At 37.2% G+C, this 19,375-nt stretch overlaps 2 protein-coding genes across 4 annotated transcripts; both read left to right on the top strand.

Moving 5' to 3' along the window:
• The first annotated feature begins 128 nt into the window (after nt 1–128).
• Nucleotides 129–3,378, top strand: LOC128015827 (ER membrane protein complex subunit 3). 3 transcript variants are annotated; one of them, XM_052600011.1, is made up of 10 exons: nt 175–245; nt 473–581; nt 785–975; nt 1,067–1,124; nt 1,210–1,303; nt 1,401–1,505; nt 1,609–1,690; nt 1,776–1,855; nt 2,333–2,415; nt 2,554–3,378. In XM_052600011.1, exons 3-10 carry the CDS (start codon nt 821–823, stop codon nt 2,680–2,682), a joined length of 786 nt encoding a protein of 261 aa, XP_052455971.1. In that variant the 5' UTR covers nt 175–245; nt 473–581; nt 785–820; the 3' UTR covers nt 2,683–3,378. The 3 variants fall into 3 exon arrangements, with proteins under 3 accessions (XP_052455969.1, XP_052455970.1, XP_052455971.1); XM_052600009.1 differs by lacking the exon at nt 473–581 and having other exon boundaries at nt 129–245; XM_052600010.1 differs by lacking the exon at nt 473–581 and having other exon boundaries at nt 153–249.
• Nucleotides 3,379–4,187: 809 nt separating this feature from the next.
• On the top strand, nt 4,188–18,485 carry LOC128015825 (ubiquitin carboxyl-terminal hydrolase 4-like). The gene is made up of 22 exons (XM_052600007.1): nt 4,188–4,367; nt 5,897–6,024; nt 6,846–6,976; nt 7,278–7,404; nt 9,106–9,251; nt 9,350–9,411; nt 9,945–10,088; nt 10,304–10,421; nt 10,574–10,747; nt 10,862–11,020; nt 11,244–11,468; nt 11,552–11,635; nt 11,760–11,854; nt 13,566–13,748; nt 13,843–14,069; nt 14,201–14,425; nt 14,562–14,632; nt 15,918–16,033; nt 16,158–16,307; nt 17,083–17,186; nt 17,505–17,593; nt 17,759–18,485. Exons 1-22 carry the CDS (start codon nt 4,219–4,221, stop codon nt 17,879–17,881), a joined length of 3,030 nt encoding a protein of 1,009 aa, XP_052455967.1. The 5' UTR covers nt 4,188–4,218; the 3' UTR covers nt 17,882–18,485.
• The last annotated feature ends 890 nt before the right edge of the window (nt 18,486–19,375 follow it).

Raw genomic sequence — 19,375 nt, 5'->3', positions numbered from 1 at the left:
AACAGAAAGAAAAAAATATTTACATTAGTTTAAAATAATTTTTTATAAACCTATTTAACTGCCATTAATGTCAATGTGATACTTGAATTAATTCTGAAAATGTTGCAGAAATGGCTTTTATTTTGGAAAAAAAAACTGCTTACCTAGTGCGTTCACAATAAGAGCAGCAGCGGCTCGATGCAGTCGCATCCTGGTTTGAGTCGTTATCTTGCTTCGAAGAGATAAACCACAATTTGAATACGAGAGTAGGTACAATAACTGCAATATGAAAAGTCTCAGCTGTCGCAACATTTAGTGTCGAAAACATAGCATATGCTCGTTTCCTTTGTCTATATGCTAAAAAAAATGCCTCACCACCCTAAGCCTAAAAGAAGGTTGTTAGCAACAAGCTAACCCTGATGCGATGTTACAATGGGTGGATTTACACTGAAAGCTAAATCAGCTGCTTTTCTTTTTCTTTGTTCTGTAACAGATAGAAACGACATACACATGTATGAATTTGACATATGAAAAAATAAATTGGACATTTCTCCGTGAAGATTGAGCGATAAATGTAATAGATAAATGGCAATCTCATGAAGGTCAGAGAAGATTTAACATATTTAACCTTTATTAGGCACTTTATTGAATCGAGTAAAAGCAAATATCAGTGATGTCCTTTTATATACATGTACTTATCATTAATCCACAATGGTTCGCGATTATTAACTTGTTATTTTAAGTTTACTTTATACATTTGATCGATTTAATGCCAAGAGACAACTAGATTGTTTGTCTGTTTCAGGGTGGGCATATCCCATCAACATCCCTTCACTGAAGCATGGCTGAGCCTGAGCTCCTCCTGGACTCCAATATTCGTCTTTGGGTTGTGCTGCCTATTGTGTTTATTACTTTTCTGGTTGGAGTGATCCGTCATTATGTCTCAATTCTGTTACAAAGTGATAAGAAGCTCACGTTAGAGCAGGTTTCAGACAGGTAACGTTCACTAGAGTGTTTCATTATCCATCCACGTGTGTTGCAACTCACAAAATGTTACAAAACACTTAAGATCATATTCTCTACACAGCCAGGTTCTCATCAGGAGCAGGGTTTTACGGGAAAATGGAAAATACATCCCCAAACAAGTGAGCCGCTCTTATCTTTTTTGTGTGTCTTTAGCTTGAGACGTTACTGGAGTACTAAAACTGAAATGTTGTCTCTTGCTGAAAGTCTTTCTTGATGAGAAAATTCTACTTTAATAATCAAGAAGATGGATTTTTCAAGAAGACCAAAAGAAAGGTGGTCCCACCATCTCCAATGACTGGTGAGTCTTGGTGGAAATTCCTTTATGCATATATGTCATAAAATTGCAGTAAGGATCGAGTGAAATGTTTATGTCATGATGTTATTTACTCAAATAGATCCCAGCATGTTGACGGACATGATGAAAGGCAATGTGACAAATGTCCTGCCTATGATCCTTATTGGTGGTTGGATCAACTGGACCTTCTCTGGGTTTGTCACAAGTAAGAGATAGAGTTTTCACAATCAAAAATGAGAGTATGGCTTCCTATAGTCTATTCTCAAAGAGCTCGTCTTAACCCATTCATAAATCTGTTCTCTCTTAAGCAAAGGTACCGTTTCCCCTCACACTCCGCTTCAAGCCGATGCTGCAGCAGGGAATTGAGTTGCTCTCTCTAGATGCTTCCTGGTTAGTGCTCTCAAACCCTTGAATGTTGTACTTATTTCATTCAAAGCTGTGTCTTTAAACCGTTTCATACTGTATACCTCCACAGGGTCAGTTCAGCATCTTGGTATTTCCTGAATGTCTTTGGTCTCAGGAGCATGTATTCTCTGATTCTTGGACAAGACAATGGTAAATAACTTTACTGATGTTCCATTTCAATACACCATTATTATTGTAATTTTTTGGGATGCGTTTTGGGGTGCTGGGGTAACTTTGTACTGTATTTGTACAATATTGCCAACATTCTCCACAAATAATGCCATTCTTCACTCAAAAACATGGATGCATAAGCTCAGATCAGTGAGGTCACTTCCAGAAATGAAATACAAAACCTGTGCTAATTGAGAAAAAAAAAAAACCTGGTTGACAAAAAGATCAGGTCATTTTTGATTGGGATCACCAAATTAGGTAATAGATTTTTAGCACAACACAATGGCTAAATTTGTATTATAGAAATAGCTGTGGCCTTTAAATGTTTAGCTTAAAAATAATTTGAATCAGTTTAGAATTATAAGCATACTTTTCTTGTTAAATTTGTATTATTTAAATAGGGTAGGCCTTGTATATGAAGTATGTATGCAATGAATTTTCTTACATTTACAACAGGTGCAGATCAGTCTCGCATCATGCAGGAACAGATGAGTGGTGCTGCAATGGCAATGCCTGCTGACACAAACAAAGCATTCAAGGTATCGCAAATTAGGAGCTGCACCCTAGTCTTATTAAATTAACAAAACAGTTTTTGTTTATTTATATGTTATTTTGAGGCTGCAGACTACGTTTTGTTTAGTTTTTTAAAGATTTATGTATATGAATGTTTCTCTTAGGCGGAATGGGAGGCTCTGGAGTTGACGGATCATCAGTGGTCCTTAGAGAATATCGAGGAGGATCTGATGAGTAAAGACTTGGATTTTTTCGGGATGTTCAGCAAAGAGTTGCCAACAGGCATCTTCTAAATGCCTGTCCACTACTGTGAGGTTTTGAAAGACCTCACGAAATATAAGAGTGAATTGTCAGACTGGTTTTGGAAGTGGCAAATAGCTTCCATTCAGAATTTTTCTTTTTCGAGAAAGTGTCATAAACCTCATTGCAGACATATCACATTTTGTGTAATATGCATGCACCATTCCCTCCATTGTTCCATTTTGCTCAGACATTAGTGTCATTGTGTGACATAGCTTTGAGCTCTAAGCTTTATGGATTATCTCTTGCAACTGCATTTATACAGCACAACAAAAACAGTTCACCTATAATGTAGCATGTTGTCTGGGTTTCTCGAAAATAATCTTCTTTTTTTTTAACACAATCTAATTAATTTTTGTTGTTTTAAGAGCCCCGTTTTCTTATTTTGCTAGGACCATATGATTTATTGGACCAAGTCGGCAAAAAGTAATTTTTAAGAAATAAAGACCATAACAGACCCTAACTACGGTTCGGTTACCTAGATAGTAGGTTCCTTAATTTACTGTTGCCTTAGAGGCTTTGTTATGGTGCCAGTACACCATGCACCGAGTATGTAGTGGGAAAAGACATTTGGCAAAGTATTTCAGTAGATTTTCCTCATGAGAGATTAATATTTATTGGCATGTTTAATATACTTATTTGAGTTTTATTAATGGCATTTTTGGTTTAAATAAATGTTTCTCACTACATTTATTGGATTTGTACATTTTGAATGCAGCCTGATTTTCTAAAGGATTATGCACCATTTTCTGTTCTGTATCTATTTTATTAACTATTTAATTTATTTTTTTTACCACTTTTTTCCTACAGTCATTTATAACCTAAATATAATTTGCATTTACATTAAACAATACTTACCTTTATTTACATTTCTCTTATGACATTTTAATAAAATGTATTTATTAAAACCAATTCTATCTTATTATAAGGAACACATCACAAATGTTTTACAGAGGGCAAGTTGTATGAACAGTAACTGTAGTAAAAAGTAGTAATCAGTCTATTTTTTGGAATTCAAATAACACCAATCTATGATTAAGTGACCTCAAGAAGTTACAGAAAAGAATTAGATGACAAACCTTCAAGACTAGTCTAAGCATTTCATGCAATCTAACTATAGTACTTTTTTTTTTACAAAATATGACATATCCTAGAGAGGCCGTTGTCGGTTCGAACTCAACCAACTCAGATTCATAAATGAATCCTTCAGACGAGTTTGTGAACATTCAGACCAAAATCTTTCGTAAGTCGGTTTACTTTTATGGGTTGCGATTAAATCAAACCAAATACGTTATTTAAAGCGCAATTTCATGGACAATTTGCATCAGTTCCTATTAGGCAAAAAAATTATTGTAGCGTATGATAGGAATACTTTAAACTGTATTAGTGCTTATGCTTATCTTCCCAGATCCCTAATTATTCATGAAGTATGTAATTCCTGGTTGGAAGTATGCGCGCTCCCTCTAGCGCCGCGCGTACCTTGTATACTTCAGCGCGCCCGCGGTCACGGCGGGTTCACTCGCTGCACGATGGCGGAGGGAGGCGGACCCGAGTCGGGTAACGCTTCGGACCCTGACGAGAAGCCGGTGATCGCACAGACACCAGTACCGTCCACGGAAAGTCAAAAGCAGAGCATCGGCACCCTGCTAAAGAGGCCACTTCGAAAGGGAGATGAGTGGTAAGAGGTTTTTATGTGAAGCCGAAGTCAAAGAAAGCTTGTCGGCATCTGCTCAGGCCTACGTTACAGACGGAGACACCGGCTGCCGGAAATCTCTAAACTAGCCGGGCTGTGGACAGCCACCTGCTCCTCTAACACCCATACACTTGAAGGCTGCTATTGTTATCGAGTTGGTGTACATGTCACGCGTGTAATTTACTGTAATAATGATTCAATGCTATTTATATCGGTTTGAAAACGAGGAAGCTGTTTTGTAACATTAGCTATTTAACTTAGCAAAGGTTTACCAGCCATAGCTTCCCATATTTCCCCCGTTTTCATCTTAAATTTCAAATTAATGGAAACATAAGACCTATTCAGACACGTTAGTTGTGTAAAGGTTGGTAAATAAACTCCTTCACCTCTTTGTCGCTTATCAGTTCTCTGATAAGCTAAGTTACATGGCAGAGTAGCGTCAGGCATGTAAGGCACTCCATTAGCCGATGCTAGTTAGCCAGGCTAGTTTGCGTTTCACTGACGGGTTAAGTGTTAATTTCTGTCAGACGACAACCTTCTGTCAAAACAATCAAACTAGAACTGTCAAACTAGATTTAAATAACGGCCAAACCCCTCCCTGTGAAGTTGTGACGAAGACTAAGCTACCTAAATCAGTATTACTGTGAGGCAGTGAGTGCTTTGTCATGGCTTCTGGATAACACCCAGTTACTCACAGTGTTGTTTGGCGATAGTTGTTGTTGTTTATGGAACATATAGTAAATACACAAAAATGTATCTTAAGTTACTCGAGATTAGAAACCCAAAATGTATACACATTATTCAGATTTTAAGCCCGTTATTATATGTATATTATATGTTTGGATGGCCAGTCCACTTTTATTTTGAAAGCAGACTGAGGAGTTAGAATAAATAGCGACTCGATCGAAAGGACGGTTTTTAGGTTTCAGTAGGATTAGAAGTACTTTCAGTGTATAGACTTGTTCTAAAATTATTTAATTTACCCAAACCGGTATTTTGTGTTGATTTTGAAGGTCACTGTACTCAGTTTTTAAAGATGTTATGTTTACTACATTCTTTAACTACAATTTAACATTATAAAATAAACGGATCATTCACATTTCAACTTTCACCTTTTTTTTTAAATGCTCAGTCTTTTGTTGAATTTAAAAGGAGATGTTAGGCAGAAAGTTAAGAGGCTTACAGCTTCTATTACCTTTCACTTTCAATGCATTTTCCCTAAAATGAAAGTGAACTTCTCTTTCTGTGTTCCACAGAGAAAAAGTCATATATGTCTGCCCCTTGGCAGAGTGGAATCCAGTGTTAACAAGCTTATGTAGTGGAACAAGTTCTTACTTTAGATTAGATTAAGAAAGACTTCCTTATTGACTGTTCTATGTTTGTAGATGTGTAACAACACAAATATATATTTGCTGTGCCATCAGTTTAGCTCTAATATTTTAGGTTAGAAACACATTATTTATCCTTTTCCACTGTCTTTTCATTGATCTCCACCTATTGTCCCACTTGTTTAGGTATTTGATTGACAGCCGGTGGTTCAAACAGTGGAAGAAATATGTGGGCTTTGACAGCTGGGATTTGTACAATGTTGGAGAGCACAATCTGTACCCAGGACCCATTGACAACTCTGGACTCTTTTCAGGTAATCAGTGTTGAGTGTCGTTCACATTCTCATAGATAAGTGTTGTCATTTTTTTAATCTTTTCTTTCTTTTTTTGCCAGCAGTACAATTATTTTTGTCATAATACTAGACACATTTTTATCAGCCCTTTTTAAGAATATGAATTCTAATGCAGTTATGTGAATACCTAAATAATTTAAGGAGCTTACTGTGTACTTATGTTTTGATATTTCAGTTTTAAAGGGATAATTTGTCTGAAAATTTGATTTTTTTTAATTAATTCACTCTCATGTCGTCCCAAATCCAACTTCATTTCTTCAGTGGCGCTCAAATGGAGATTTTAAACCATACACAACAAACCGTATACATCGGGTCTTTTCATTGGACTTCTTCTAAATTATTTGTTTGAGTTACTTAATAATTAAGTAATGTGAGTTAACAGATCACTGGAGGAGAAGATTATCATTGCGTAACTACTTGTATTGATTTTTCTCACCCAAAGCTATCATGTGATTTCAGAAAACTTGAAATATAGTTGTATGGCTTTTTTATGTTGTTTGCATTCTTTTTGAAGCTTGAAATCTCCATTACCCATTTTTGTAATGACAGAAAAAAACAAGTGCATTCTTCAGTATATCTCCTTTGTGTTTTATGGAAGAAAGTCAAAAAACTTGAAAAATGATGACCAAATTTTATTACTGAAGGAATTTTTTTTTGTTGTTGTTGTGCACCACACAAAATCTGAGCATTGCATGGCTATTTCTTTTGGACAATATAGTGTAGTGTTATAGGGCTCTAATGTGTTTTTCTAATGGTTTTCTTCTCTTCTCTCTGTATTGTAGATCACAAGTCGCAGACATTGAAAGAGCATCTCATAGATGAGTTAGACTATGTTTTAGTTCCTACAGAGGCCTGGAATAAGCTGGTCAGCTGGTACGGCTGTCTGGAGGGTCAAAAACCCATCATCAGAAAGGTTCTACATCTTTCTTTGTGTATTGTATATTTCTTTGTAGTGTTTCATATTGTGGTAATATCTTGTTTTCCATTTTATTTTGAGATACCTATATTTACACATGTCTGATATGCTTGAGTGATTACAGACAGGGTTATTGAGTGATACTATTGTCATTTTTGAATTGCATTGAAACTCTTACACAGTTAAATGGTTAAAGTTTAATTAATTGAGTTGAGGTGTGGACTGAAATGCTTTAAAATCCTCTAGTTTTGATTTGCTTTGTGTTAATGAGTGTTTTTTTCTTCTTCTTGTTTTCCAGGTTGTTGAACATGGAATGTTTGTGAAGCACTGTAAAGTGGAAGTGTATTTGCTTGAGTTGAACCTGTGCGATAATGACAACATCGACAAAGTTGTTACCCGCCATTTCAGCAAAGCTGACACTATAGGTACGAGACTTACAAACTTTTCAAATATCAGTTTCTCTCATCAGTAGTATTTCATTATTGATTATATCCATTACCATCACTACAAGGCACTGTAGTTATTGAAAACTGCTCATTCATCATTCATTTTATTTGTTTACAGCTATTATCAGCAGCTGTGCATATGGTTGACTTCAAATTTGACCTTGTGACTAGGGATGTCAAATTTCGATTATTTCCATGATCGATCGTCGTTTAAATTAACGATCAATTAATCGATTAATCGTTAACCATAATACTGCAAAATGTGTCTATTGCAGGCACGCAGTCAGCGGTATGACAGGATGTGCAAAAGCCACACACACACACAAAACGCTTTCTCACTTGAATTAAAGAGGTTTTAGTCTGAATAAAATGCTAGTAGCAGGATTATAAAATGAATAGATGCGATTATGATCATTTGATAAAATGAAGAGAGCGCGCCATACTTTTGAGGTCATTTTACTTTGTTGACAGTTTCCAATCCCGCACGTAGAACGCTGAACGCGCATCTTTAAATGGTTTTGGCTTTGGCTAGATTTATTTGGATGTTATTGCTCATGTCTCATTCGGCACAAATCGAAATGTTTCCATATTCGCAATGTATTTGAATGTTAAACTATTATTTATAATGTAAACTAGGCTTGTACTTAACACGCATTCGCATATAGACGGAAAAGATGATCCTCTTCATATGAGCAAAAACGTCCTTGGCATAACAGCAGAGTGGACCAGTATACTACGGTCTATTTAAACTGAATGCTCCAGGAATGTGTCGGTCACAGCGCCTATTAATCGCTGTTTTGAATCCAGCAATTATTTATTTAGAAATGATAAGATCTGATTATGACAAGTGTGGTATAAAAGCTTTGTTTATTAGAGGAATAATAGGTTAACTGGAAAATGTTAGATCGCGACCATGCTTTTGGACCCCATAGTCTTCATTTACGCGGCTTTGTTCTGGTTTGCCGGTTGGTCACGAATTTCCACAAATTCAGTATATTTAGGCATTGTTTCTTTTCCTAAATCTTCATAGTCTAACCCTCTAATTTCCCAGGTTTATTTTATTATCTTTCGCTTTTAATAACTGTTTTCGCATCTCTTACTGTGGTAAACATGGGAAGGGAAATTAAAGATTTCATGAATTAAGAATTCGTTCGATTTATTAATTTGTTCCCTTATTTCACTTAAATCATGGGTTATTTAGGGAACAAAATTAATGAAACATGGACAATTGCCACATTAATAATTCGTAGGAATGAATTAACAAGTTGTAGGAATGAATAGACTACCTGTCCTGTCACTGTGTCCCGCAGCCCTGCAAAGCGCGCGATATAAAACAGTTATCTGATGAAATGATTAGTAACTACATTTCTATTGCATTTAATGTTGAAGAACTTTTATGTTGTTTCTATTTTAATGTACTTTAAAGTTTAAATCACATTAAAAGCTTAATTTGTACATTGTGAATGAATGATGATGCTTTTATATATCGTCACCGTCACTCACAGCCGCTCGCACGTGTTGAGTGCGCATGAGCCGCACGCAGCCCAACATTGAATCGGTTAACCGACCATCGATAGCCTTAATCGATTGCATCTCTTATCGACAATTAATCGATCATCGATTAATCGTTGACATCCCTACTTGTGACTAATTATTTCATATCCATTCTTTCCCCTTTAGATACTATTGAAAAGGAAATGAGGTCTTTATTCGATATCCCATCTGAAAAGGAAACTCGACTTTGGAATAAATATATGAGTAACACTTACGAACAACTTAACAAGCTCGACAGTACCGTACAGGACGCAGGGCTTTTTCAGGGCCAGGTAAACCATTGTGCTGCATTCCATTCCAGGTGTGGTTTGTTTGAGAGTCTGACTGGTGATGTGAACTCATAAACTGTCAACCTCATCTCACTCCTCAGGTTCTTGTTATAGAGAAGAAGAATGAGGATGGCACATGGCCCAGACAGACCTGCCATTCCAAGTATGTACATGCAATTTAGGTCCTTTTCACACTCAAACTAGTATTAACATTGGAGCTTAATGCTTAGGTTCAGAACTGGAGGTACCTGAATTTTTAAATTATTGGGAGCTTTCTTTTAAATTGGTTACTTTGATTGCCATTGTGGCGAGTGGGGCGGGGCCGAGAGGCGTGGGAACGAGGAGTGAGGCCAGGTGTAGTGATTGGAGATGAGCTACACCTGCGCCCCACCGCCAGTATCGAGTCCCACGTAGGAGATGGAAGGATATAAAACTGGAGTGACGACCGTGAAGGACGAGAGAGGACCAGGCCTGGGATATTATTTTATGTTTTGGCTTTTATTTGTGCGCGTCAGTCGCCGTGAGGGGCTGACGCGCCGTTTTGTATTTATTTTTGATTATTAAAGATGTTTTGATTGTGCGCCGGTTCCCGCCTCCTTCTTCCCGATGACTATGGAGTTCATATCATTACAGCCATTAACTCTTGTTCTTATCCGTTTGGATTTACCCTAACCTATTCTTTGATTTCATGCCTAGGTCCAGTACTTCCACCTCTCGGAATTTTACAACCTCCCCAAAACTCTCTTCTAACTCATCTGCCACCATATCCTCCACAATAACAAATGGGGATAGCAATAGCAACTCTGGCTACATGCTGAACAACAGTACTTCTGGTAACAGGTCAGATTAAATCACATAAAACAGTCCTAAATTACTCCACAGATAAACTAGTAATTTAGTTCCTTACTGGGAGAGTTTAAATGGGGAACTGAAACAAGGTTTCAGTTCAAGGTCAGGTTTGTTGTATTCAACATTGGGTGGACCATTTGTGATGGTCTGAATTGGGGTGTTAACTAATGGTGAATGTCTTTGCTAACCCACCATACATTTTGCAGACTGGGAAGTTACAACTCCTACAGCTCCTCTTACAGTTACAGAGAATCTTCCGCTCAGGAAGGCCTCTGCGGTCTGAGCAACCTGGGCAACACCTGCTTCATGAACTCCGCTCTCCAGGTATGCAAAAGTGAATGATCATTTAAATAGTATGTTTGAAATCTGCCCTATTTGCTAATGGGCATATGGATAATCTGATGGATGTCTGTAGTTATCACATCTAGCAGACAAACCCTCATTTCCTTTTCATTCTTATTGACTTCTTATTTCAGTGCCTGAGCAACACTCCCCCTCTAACGGAATATTTCTTGGAAGACCGATACGAAGCTGAGATCAACAGGGAAAATCCATTAGGGATGCGAGGGGAGATTGCAGAGGCCTATGCGGATCTGGTCAAACAGATGTGGCTTAGTCGGAGCAGTTATGTGGCGCCACGCACTTTTAAAGTGAGTGCATCTTTAGCCTACAGAGGCTAAAGTTACTATGGAACTCACTGGCCATTTTTAAAATGGACACTTATAATTCAATCTGAATGAACCGTATCTCCTCTCTATGGTTAGACCCAGGTTGGTCGGTTTGCCCCGCAGTTCTCAGGGTACCAGCAACAAGACTCTCAGGAGCTGTTGGCCTTTCTCCTGGACGGCCTACATGAGGACCTTAACCGTGTTAAGAAGAAGCCTTATCTGGCCCTGAGAGATGCTGAGGGACGGCCTGATGAGGTAAACATTCATGTGTAAACAACATGGCATGCATTTTAGTTGGAAACAAAATACAGGAGTAGTGAAAATGATAAACCATCAGATGACAGATTTTATTTCTTTTGTACCTGTGAATAAGCACTATTCTGACCACTATAACATTATAAGCATTTGGCCCTTACGTTTCAAACCGAAGAATGTTGTATCATTACTGAAGAGTTGTGGGTATCTCATTTATCTGTAGATTGTAGCCAAGGAAGCATGGGCGAATCACCGGTTGCGGAACGATTCTGTAATCGTGGACATCTTCCATGGCTTGTTCAAATCTACACTGGTTTGCCCAGAATGCTCCAAAGTTTCCGTTACCTTTGACCCCTTCTGCTACCTCACACTGCCCCTGCCCATGAAAAAGGATCGCACTATGGAGGTGTTCCTGGTCCGCACTGACCCGCAGTTTAGACCCATGCAAGTAAGAACCATTTTCCCGAAAACACTCAGAGACATGGTTTCGTCCAGGAGGTGGGCTAAACGTTAAATTTTTTTATCTTTCAGTATCGTGTAGTCGTTCCCAAAATGGGTGTAGTTGCAGACCTGTGCAGCGCTTTGGCCAAGCTATCCGGAGTTTCTTCAGAGAATGTAAGACTTTCATGGTGTCCCCTCATTCCCACCTAACAATCATTTTTCAATTTTTTTTATGTTGCTTAAAACAATTATTTCTTAAAAAAAAAATTGTCATTTACCCACCCCCATACTGTTGTAGATGGTTGTTGCAGATGTTTACAATCACAGATTCCACAAAAACTACAAACGGGATGACGGTCTCAATCACATCTTGGAGAAGGATGACATTTTTGTGTAAGTCATTTTTTTTAATTCTACCCGCATTACCGTTAATTTTTTTTTTTTTTTTTTTATTATTATTTAAAGAAGCTTCTTATGTTTAACAAGGAGCCATTTTTATTTTATCCAAAATAAAGTAACATTGTTGAAATACTATTACTTAACTTAAATTTCAAATAACCGTTTTCTAGGGGTGTGAAATGGCAATGGTTTCACGATTCAATTCGATTACGATTATCATGTCAATGATTCGATTCAATTCGATTTCACGATGCATTCTTTGCAACCTCTGTTTTCAATAATCCTGCACATGGCTACATTTTCATCAGTAAATAGTCTACAAGCAGTCAGATATTTGAACTCGAACCTTTTTATTTTATCTGCTTCAAATAAAACTTAAGTCTGAACAGCTAAATGAACACTAGTATTAAGTAAACACTAGTAAATAAATACTAAAGGCACATGAAACTGTCAAGTACTGAATGCCTTTAAAGTGCAGTGTACTACTTCAAAAAGTATTTAAATGTTAACAAAAATAAAAAGTATAAAAAATTACTTAATTTATAACCCATAATAAATAGTACAGTCTTCAAAACTAAAAGTTTCTGCACAGCTCTAATATACAACATAAAATCTAATAAATATAAAATAACAGTGCTGGGCACTTCCTGAATGTAGCAAACATTTGACTAAATTTAAGTCTGCACACAACAGACAACAGAGCATTTAGAACTAATAAATACAGATCTGATCTAGTTGTTTTCTTCCCTTTCTCTGAGTTGTGCTGCAGAGTTGATATTGTTTGAACTATCGTTGGCTGAGCTGGGTCGGCCTTTGGGCCAGCTGCGTCAGCATCCCAGGGTGAAAATGTCTGACATGATTTCTTAAGTTAGTTTTATTCCCAACATTTTTAATATCAGCTTGACAGGTTTTGCACACCGCATGTCTTGTCCAGCTCGTCGTGCCTACCAATTCGTTTATAAAAACCAAAATGTGCCCAGATCTCAGATATAAAATTTGTAGGTGCATTTTTTTATATTTGCATATGTGTTTTGCATCCTTCTGACATTTTAAACTCGCATGACTGACACGCGTATATGCGAATGACGTCATAGGCTATAATCGATTAAGGTCTTTTACTGCATTGATGCAGAATCGTCCACGTCCGCATTGCGATGCAACGATTAATTTCAACACCCCTACTGTTTTCCATTTTAGTATATTTTAAATGTAGCTTATTTCTTTGATGGCAAATCTGAATTTTCTATGGCTATTAAGTCAATCTTAATTGTGCCATGATCAGAAATCATTGTTATATGCTGATTTGGTGCTAAATTTCTAATTTCAATCAAAGTTGAAAGCAGTTGTGCTGTTGAATATTTAAATGGAAACTGCACAAATTTTTTTTTTAATTTTTTCAGGAATCTTTGAAAAGATTAAAAAAAAAAAAATTTTATTTTGAAAGAAAGAGAAGCATTTATTTGAAATCTCAGTCTTTTGTAACATTGAAAATGTCTTTACTGTCGTTTTTTATTTATTTGATGGCTCCTTGCTAAATGAAAATATTAATTTATTTAAAAAAAACAAAACAAAAACAAATCACTGACTACGAACTTCTGAACTGTAGGATATTTTTGAATTGTCTTCCATACTATAGGTTTTGCTGCTCAGCTAAGTGTTTTGTTCGAGTGAGTGGCCTTTTTCTGATTGTGTCTTTGTGGTTCAGTTATGAGGTGTTAGAGGAAGATAGTGAGAAGATGAACCTTCCAGTGTACTTCAGAGAGAGGCATTCTAAGCACAGCGGAGGCTCTTCGGGCACAATGCTCTTCGGCCAGCCTCTCCTCATCACTGTCCAGCGCCACAACCTTACCGTGGATACCCTCTATGAGCGCGTGCTGGAGAGGATCGGGTTGGTGTTGTGCTTTGGTGGTCCATTTCAATTTTACTTGAGATTTTTCTGCCACTGCAATCTGGGTTTAACTTTTATTTATGTTTTGTTTTAGGCGTTACGTTAAACGTTCACAGGGTACCATTACTGATAGTAGAGCATCTGCCTCGGCCACGTCCTCTAGCAGCAGTCAATCACCAGAATGCCTAGCTTCAGTTTCCAGTCATATCACTGGCCTGAGTGACTGCAGCAGCCAAGTTTCAGATGGAGCCTCCTGCAGCGCTGGATCCAATGACAGCAACCACTCTGGAACCTGTAACGGTCCCAATGGAATTTGTGATGGTAGGACACTCAACCATTGGGAGCAAATGTCATAAAAGCTCCCAAATACTGCATTCATACTGTCATCCATTTCAAGTTTTTTTCACATTCATCAGATACAGATCTGATCTTGTTAAATGTGTTCGTTTCAGGTGATGAGGAAGCCATGGATCACCAGGAGAGTCCAGAACCAGAGAACAGCCATTCAGACACTGTGGATGGAGAGGAGGATTCAGAACCAGAGAATGGGCCCAATAGCAGTGCTGGAAAATCTTTTACTTCTCGGCCAAAACTCTTTTCTTTCAGCATGGTCAACTCCTACGGCACAGCCAACATTAGTTCTGTCCCATTTGATGGCAATCTCCTAAAGCTCACAAGTAACTATTACCTTTTTACATTTGATGCACTAAAAATGAATCGGGTGGATAGTTAACTGTGACCATTATTTTCTGACTCTTTATGATCACTTGCTCTGGCCCTTCAATCAAAACTGATAAATATTTCTTTCTACAGCTCACTCTACAGTAGCCATTGATTGGGACTCGGACACAAAGAAGTTGTGCTATGATGACCAGGAGGCTGAGGTAATGCTCTATATTCCACGAAGTGTGCAAAATTACACTACTTTTAAAAAGTTGCATTCATTTGATCAAAAATACAGGAATAACAGTAGTTGTGCAATATTATTAATTTTTTTTTTCTATTTTAGTTTATTTTAAAATGTAATTTATTACCGTGATGCAAAGCTGAATTTTCACCAGCCATTACTCTAGAAAGTGTAGTGATCTTGTAGACATCGTTGTAGTAAGCTGATTTGATGCTCAAGAAACATTTCTTCTTATTATCCGTTTTGAAAACAGGTGCTTAATATTTTTGTGGAAATGGTGGGTTCATTTCTTTGTAGAAAGTAAAAAAAAAAAAAAAAACTTCAAACTTATGAACGATTTTTGTGAAAAAAATAAAATAAAATCATCTAGTTAATGTGTTAACCAGTAGATCAGTGGATGTTAAGGAAATAGTGTAATTATGGTCCAGCAAGATGTGACACAATGGTCAAAAAGATATCTATTGGGGTTTAATGGTACACAAAAATGATGGTTTGTTATGTGTTTTTGGAGTCACAGTGCGGCATAATTTTGGTACAGCAGGGGGTGCTGTTTCTTTTTTATAAAACAGTAGTGTCCTGAACAAACTGTCTTTGAATTAAAAAATGTCTTTCATCGTGTACTGCAGTTCATGGTACTTTTGTAAGTGGGGAAGAGATTTGGATGCAAATATGTAAAAAAAAAAAACAACCCTGTTCCAATTCTAATCCACTTTATTTGACATTTGTGCACATGTTCGTTGAAGTCTGTGAAGTTAAACAAAGATGAGCTTGTCATTAAAATAATACTTCTGAATTTGTAACAGTTACAGGTAAGTTTACAACTGTAAGATGTTGGTTGTTCTCTGTGGAAAATGGATCTTACATTTATCAAACACATCTAACAGTAGGACAAGCCCACTTAAGTTTTTGATTTAGTTTCAAGAACTTTATATTAAGCATGATTTTTTTTTTTTTTAATCTTGGATTGTTCACTTATTTGGCAGCAGCTCACTCTTATGTCCTTGGTTATTTTTCAGATGTGTTTGCTACAGCAAAGCATATCAATATAAACAATGTTTTCCCATCCTAGGGCGAGAAACTCAGTGTTTGAAATTACATTCAGCACAAGCAATACTGACATTTTTGGTACAAATACGTGTACCATTACACCCCTAAAGTCTATTATTATTATTATCATCCTTACAAAAACTGACTAATCAGCCTTTTCTTTTTGCTGCCTGCTAAATCTGAATTAAAGACATTAATGTGAAGTCTCTCCTCAGGCCTATGACAAACATGAGAGCATGCTACATGCTCAGAAGAAGAAGACTACAGTAGCTTTACGAGAATGCATTGAGCTCTTTACTACAATGGAGACCCTAGGAGAACACGACCCCTGGTGAGGAGGATGTTTAGATCATTACAGATTGTGACATTTATTGCCCATACTTCCAAGGTCAAGTGTTTTGCAGAAGTTTTGACACATTTAGTGCATTTTTAATGATTGCTATGCTCCTCTGAAGGTACTGCCCCACGTGTAAGAAACACCAGCAGGCCACAAAGAAGTTTGACCTATGGTCTCTCCCACGAATTCTGGTCGTGCATCTGAAGCGCTTCTCATACAACCGCTGCTGGAGAGACAAGCTCGACACAGTAGTAGACTTTCCAATTAGGTAATTCTGTTGCAAGGCAGTTAGATGATATATGTGTGAGTAAATATAACAAAATGTGTATTTTTATTCATATTTTCCAAAGAACATGGGACTTGTTCCTTTCAGTAAGACGCCACAGTGTGTCCTCTTCATGTAAAGTGCTTGTGTAAATTTCCCACCAGATGGTGCCAAAAATATTCCCTCCACCCACAAGCCTTTGTCATTATTTTGCACCCATTTGGGGATGATACATAATCTGACTTCAAGTGCACATTTGTATTCATTCATCAGATTTTTTTTCATCAAATTAATTTGTTATAATGTGACGCATTCATTTATAGCAAGCAGGTATAAATGTTGACATAATATTGGCACTTCGGATATCAAAAATGTCACATTTGGGCTTTTTTTCTTAATGTTATTTGCCATGCGCATTTGGCCTTGATCCTATTTGGATTTGGGTTACCTTACTGAACAGGAAGCAGGAAAGAGTGCACAAAAGTCAGGTGCAATGTACCAGGAAGCTGAGTCATGTTTGTCTGGACAGACAAAGGTATCCATTGTTCATTGTGGTAAAAGGAGTTGACAAACCCAAAACTGTAGTCTAGTACTGATGTCTTGATGAAAAAAATTAAAAACAATTTGATCAGCCACACTTACTGTCAGGGATTCATCTTTAGTAGTTTGTGTTTTTTTATGAAATTAACTTTACAAATAAAAATGTACAAAGTGTTAGAAAATGTCTGGAATTCTGGTGACTTCATGTTTGGAAATGAATGTACATTTTCTCACACAGGGACTTGAACATGTCAGAGTTTGTTTGTGACCCCAAAGCTGACCCATATGTCTATGATCTGATTGCCGTTTCCAACCATTATGGAGGAATGGGCGGAGGCCACTGTAAGTCTCTCTAAATTTGCACGACTCTTCCATTATGAGATGACGTCCTTACTATTCATATGTCCAGTTATATATTAACAATCATATCAGTACATAACTGGGTTGTCTAACAGGTTGTGTCAGCAGCCTTTTATTTTCCCTCTATCACCTTCACTTGTTCACCTTTGCAATCTAGTTTGGAATCTCACACTTGATGTATTACTACAGAAACTTTAACACCGAGTTGATCATTTATGTCTTTGTCATTATATTGCTTCTTGGAAACGATAGCTTGGTTTGTTTTTGATTGCCAAAATTCAATTTCATTTCCTTTTGCAGACACGGCATACGGCAAGAACAAGATGGATGGAAAATGGTATTACTTTGACGACAGCAGTGTGTCGTCGTCAACTGAGGATCAGATTGTGGTGAGGCTACCATGCTTTCCATTTTATTAAAAGATATGCCAGCATTTGTTTATGACAACAAGTGTTTCCTCAGTTTCTGTTGTTGTCCAATAGAAACTGGGGATTGGCAGTTGCTGATTTGTACATTGACTCAGAATTGTCTTTTTTTTTTTTTTTTCTCTGCAGACTAAAGCAGCCTATGTGCTCTTTTACCAACGCAGAGATGCAGACACGCCGTCCAAATCCACCCCCTCCGCATCACTAGGCGGAGCTCCAGAGACCCTGGATGACCACATGGACACCAACTGAGTTTCTTTTAGTCTTTCAAGGACTGGCACTGAAACAAAAACTACATAAAGATGAAATCATCAATGCACCAATGCACATCCCTGGCTACTTCAGTGACTATTAAAGGCTCACCAACAGGCCCTTTGTTTTTAGATTTATTTAAATGTTTTCTTTCACACATGCTTCTTTATCAAGAGCCAAAAAAAATGAATATTAATAATAAAGAGAATTTTAGTTTGAAGCGTGACATGAAAGACTTTATTCTTGGACCTTGATGCCTGCTGATCATAGAAGCTCATTTCTTTTAGTCTGAAATGTGAATGAGGGAGATACGGCAATATAACCTCTCTTTGGACAACATGAATGTTAGATGAACTAGATCGGGAGAGGGGAAATGCCTAGACATAGACTATGTATGCAACATTACGCTCATCTGAAATGTTTCAATTATGCCTCTACACACTTACGTTGGACTCTAGCTATCAGCATCTTGTAACATGTGCCTCCTGTGAAGAATAGACACTCTGTGTTTAATAACTTTAGCGTGTGGTGATAAGCACAGAGATTCTCTCGGAGAAGCTTGCGCTCTTACATTAAATATTGTCTCCATGTTTTGTTTATCCTATCACAAGCCACACTTTTTGTTCAAAATGTACCATACGGGAGAGAGAAACATTTCACTTTTTTTTTTTTTCTTTATTACGTTGATTTTTTGGGGGGCTGCTCTCTAATATATTCACACTAACAGCCTTTTATGCCCCGAAAACTGTCAAAACGGAAGCTGGAAAAAATATGTGGAATAACTTAAGTCATGGTTGTTGTGCCCAATGCAGTTCCGAAGCATTTTATTTCAGATAATGATGGTTTGTGCTTTGTTTGCTTGTTTTTGCGGTGGATTTTTCTGCTTTCTAAATGGCTTCAGTCCAGAGTATTCGAAAGTGGTGCTAAATTTATGACCCTTGAACAGGTACAAGTACACGGCAAAGAGGAACACAAAGAATGACCGTTGTTTTAATTAAGAGCAACCTTATAGATATAAAGAATATCTTTTATCATTACCTGTAGATTTACATTGGCACATCTGCCATGTGATAAGTTGTGATATGTGTGTCAGATGGCTTTAGCAGCAACTCCAAGCTCGAAAGACAAGTGCTTCATATTGCTAAGAACAAAATACAAGTGTGTAGTGTGTGTGTGTGGCAAAACAGCATGCAACTTTTGAATCTACAAAACTACACTTATTTCCGGTGTTCACCTTTCTATGGTATTAGCAGTCCTTGACTGGTAAATCCACTATTGTTATTTACAGACACAAACTGATCATTGACTCGAGCTGTACCCCTGCAGCTCCTTCATTAGTGAAACATCTATTTAATTTTTATTTTTAAATTTCAAAGACCTTTCTTGCATAGATGTACATAATCACAATCTGGGGCACAGTACATAGCTGCTTTGTGTTCTGCTATTTAACATGCCAACATGTGCAACACCAGATTTTGATTAAAGCCTATTTGA

This window comes from Carassius gibelio, chromosome A6 (genome assembly GCF_023724105.1).
Source record: "Carassius gibelio isolate Cgi1373 ecotype wild population from Czech Republic chromosome A6, carGib1.2-hapl.c, whole genome shotgun sequence".
Classification (NCBI taxonomy): domain Eukaryota; kingdom Metazoa; phylum Chordata; class Actinopteri; order Cypriniformes; family Cyprinidae; genus Carassius; species Carassius gibelio.
This window is presented reverse-complemented; position numbering and strand designations above follow the sequence as displayed.